The following is a 2733-nucleotide window of genomic DNA, read 5'->3' on the forward strand; positions in this document are numbered from 1 at the left end:
TGATTAGCGTCCTGCTATTTTGGTGCAGACCTTTCTTTGTGTGAGCGCCGTCTTCTTTAGAACCTGGGGAAATAGGAAGCAGAACGCATTTGATTAGAGGAGATAATACAACCATTATTAAACCCATCAGCAGGCAGGCCTGTTGTACAGGACTGGCATCACCTGGATAGATACAGCACCACAGGGGTTAGAAGAGAAGGAGGGAGGGAGGGGGGAGGGGAGAGGGAGGGGAGGGGAGGGGGGGGGAGAGGGAGGGATAGATAGAGAGAAATTGACAAAAAAGGATGAACAATGAATGGAAGACACGACACAGTGATGAACAGACATATGAATGTGACAGGTTAAAGTAATGTTCCCAGGAATAAAGAAACATGATTGTGACAGGTTTAAGTAATGTTCCCAGGAATAAAGAAACACATGAATGTGACAGATTAAAGTAATGTTCCCAGTAATAAAGAAACACATGAATGTGACAGGTTAAAGTAATGTTCCCAGGAATAAAGAAACATGAATGTGACAGGTTAAAGTAATGTTCCCAGGAATAAAGAAACATGAATGTGACAGGTTAAAGTAATGTTCCCAGGAATAAATAAACATGAATGTGACAGGTTAAAGTAACGTTCCCAGTGATAAAGAAACACATGAATGTGACAGGTTAAAGTAATGTTCCCAGGAATAAAGAAACATGAATGTGACAGGTTAAAGTAATGTTCCCAGGAATAAAGAAACACATGAATGTGACAGGTTAAAGTAATGTTCCCAGGAATAAAGAAACATGAATGTGACAGGTTAAAGTAATGTTCCCAGGAATAAAGAAACACATGAATGTGACAGGTTAAAGTAATGTTCCCAGGAATAAAGAAACACATGAATGTGACAGGTTAAAGTAACGTTCCCAGGAATAAAGAAACACATGATTGTGACAGGTTAAAGTAATGTTCCCAGGAATAAAGAAACACATGATTGTGACAGGTTAAAGTAATGTTCCCAGGAATAAAGAAACACATGGTAGAAATAAAGAAAAAACAAATAGGATGTAAAGCAAGAGGAACATGAACGCAACATGTTAAAAGTGTGCTTATTTTGTGTTTGTGTGTATAATGTTTGTGTTTAATCAGAGATGAAACTCTCCATTAATACAAATAAGGCAGATAACAGTAGTCCAAGGGAAGCAGGCTGTCTGATATATGTTGAACTTATGAGCTTTCAACATCAACAACTAGTCTATATGAAAACCACTTCTGTAGTTCTTTATGAGGAGCCAAGAGTCAGAAGATAAGGGGACCAAATGGAACCCTATTCACTATGTAGTGCACTACTTTTGACCAGGGTCCATAGGGAATGCTCTGTTCGAAAGTAGTGCGCTGAATAGGGTTCCATTTAGGACAATCATCCAGAGGTCCTTATGGGTCATACTAATCACCCCAAACAGGTACCCCAAACAGATACCCCAAACAGGTACCCCAAACAGATACCCCAAACAGGTACCCCAAACAGATACCCCAAACAGATACCCCAAACAGGTACCCCAAACAGATACCCCAAACAGGTACCCCAAACAGGTACCCCAAACAGATACCCCAAACAGGTACCCCAAACAGGTACCCCTAACAACCCCAAACAGGTACCCCAAACAGATAACCCAATCAGGTACTCCAAACAGGTACTCCAAACAGGTACCCCAAACAGGTACTCAAAACAGATACCCCAAAGAGGTACCCCAAACAACCTCAAACAGGTAACACGAAGTACCCCAAGCAGGTACCACAAAGCACCCCAAACAACCTCAAACAGGTACCCCAAACAGGTACCCCAAATTACCACAAACAACCTCAAACAGGTAACACAAAGTACACCAAGCAGGTACCACAAAGCACCTCAAACAGGTACCCCTAATAACCCCAAACAGGTACCCCTAACAACCCCAAACAGGTACCCCTAACAACCCCAAACATGTACCCCTAACAACCCCAAACAGGTACCCCTAACAACCTCAAACATGTACCCAAGGTACACCACCAAGTCAATGACCATCGTTGTCTCATCGCTGTTGGTGGTCAGGGCCTACCACCGTCGTGTCAGTGCAAACTTGATGATGGTGTTGGGTGAACAGGGTGTACAGAAGGGGACTGAGCACTCACCCATGTTGAGGATCAGCGTGGTGGAGGTGTTGTTGCTTTACAGCTTTGAAGCTATGCTTCTTAAAATAAACAAGGCATGCTAAATGGCATATTATTATTATGCATTGTCTGGGTGAAGCCTGTGTGTTATATTTTATTGAATAATGCACCTGGAGTGAAAAAAAAGTATTATTGTCACCTGACTGTGTGAACTCTTTTTTTTGTGAATCCAGCTGAAGGACACGAAGTCAGCTGACCAGAAGTCAACGTTGCTCCACTTCCTGGCTGCAGTGTGTGAGGAGGAGTTCCCAGAGGTCACCAAGTTCTCAGACGACCTACAGCATGTAGACAGAGCCAGCAGAGGTAGGAGACAGAGACACACTGACGACCTGCAGCGTGTAGACAGAGCCAGCAGAGGTAGGAGACAGAGACACACTGACGACCTGCAGCGGTAGGAGACAGAGCCAGCAGAGGTAGGAGACAGAGACACACTGACGACCTGCAGCGGTAGGAGACAGAGCCAGCAGAGGTAGGAGACAGAGACACACTGACGACCTGCAGCGGTAGGAGACAGAGCCAGCAGAGGTAGGAGACAAAGACACACTGACGACCT

At 44.0% G+C, this 2733-nt stretch overlaps 1 protein-coding gene across 1 annotated transcript in view; it reads left to right on the top strand.

Moving 5' to 3' along the window:
• LOC123489286 (protein diaphanous homolog 3-like) overlaps positions 1–2483 on the top strand; it is a gene marked incomplete at its 3' end in the record, with an annotated part of 32650 nt that extends 30167 nt beyond the window's left edge. Inside the window, exon 5 of the mRNA XM_045219983.1 lies at positions 2354–2483. Coding sequence (XP_045075918.1) covers positions 2354–2483 — 130 coding nt within the window. The remainder of the gene's footprint in view (positions 1–2353) is intronic.
• Between the last annotated feature and the right edge of the window lie 250 nt (positions 2484–2733).

Source organism: Coregonus clupeaformis, unplaced genomic scaffold (assembly GCF_020615455.1).
Source record: "Coregonus clupeaformis isolate EN_2021a unplaced genomic scaffold, ASM2061545v1 scaf2962, whole genome shotgun sequence".
NCBI lineage: Eukaryota > Metazoa > Chordata > Actinopteri > Salmoniformes > Salmonidae > Coregonus > Coregonus clupeaformis.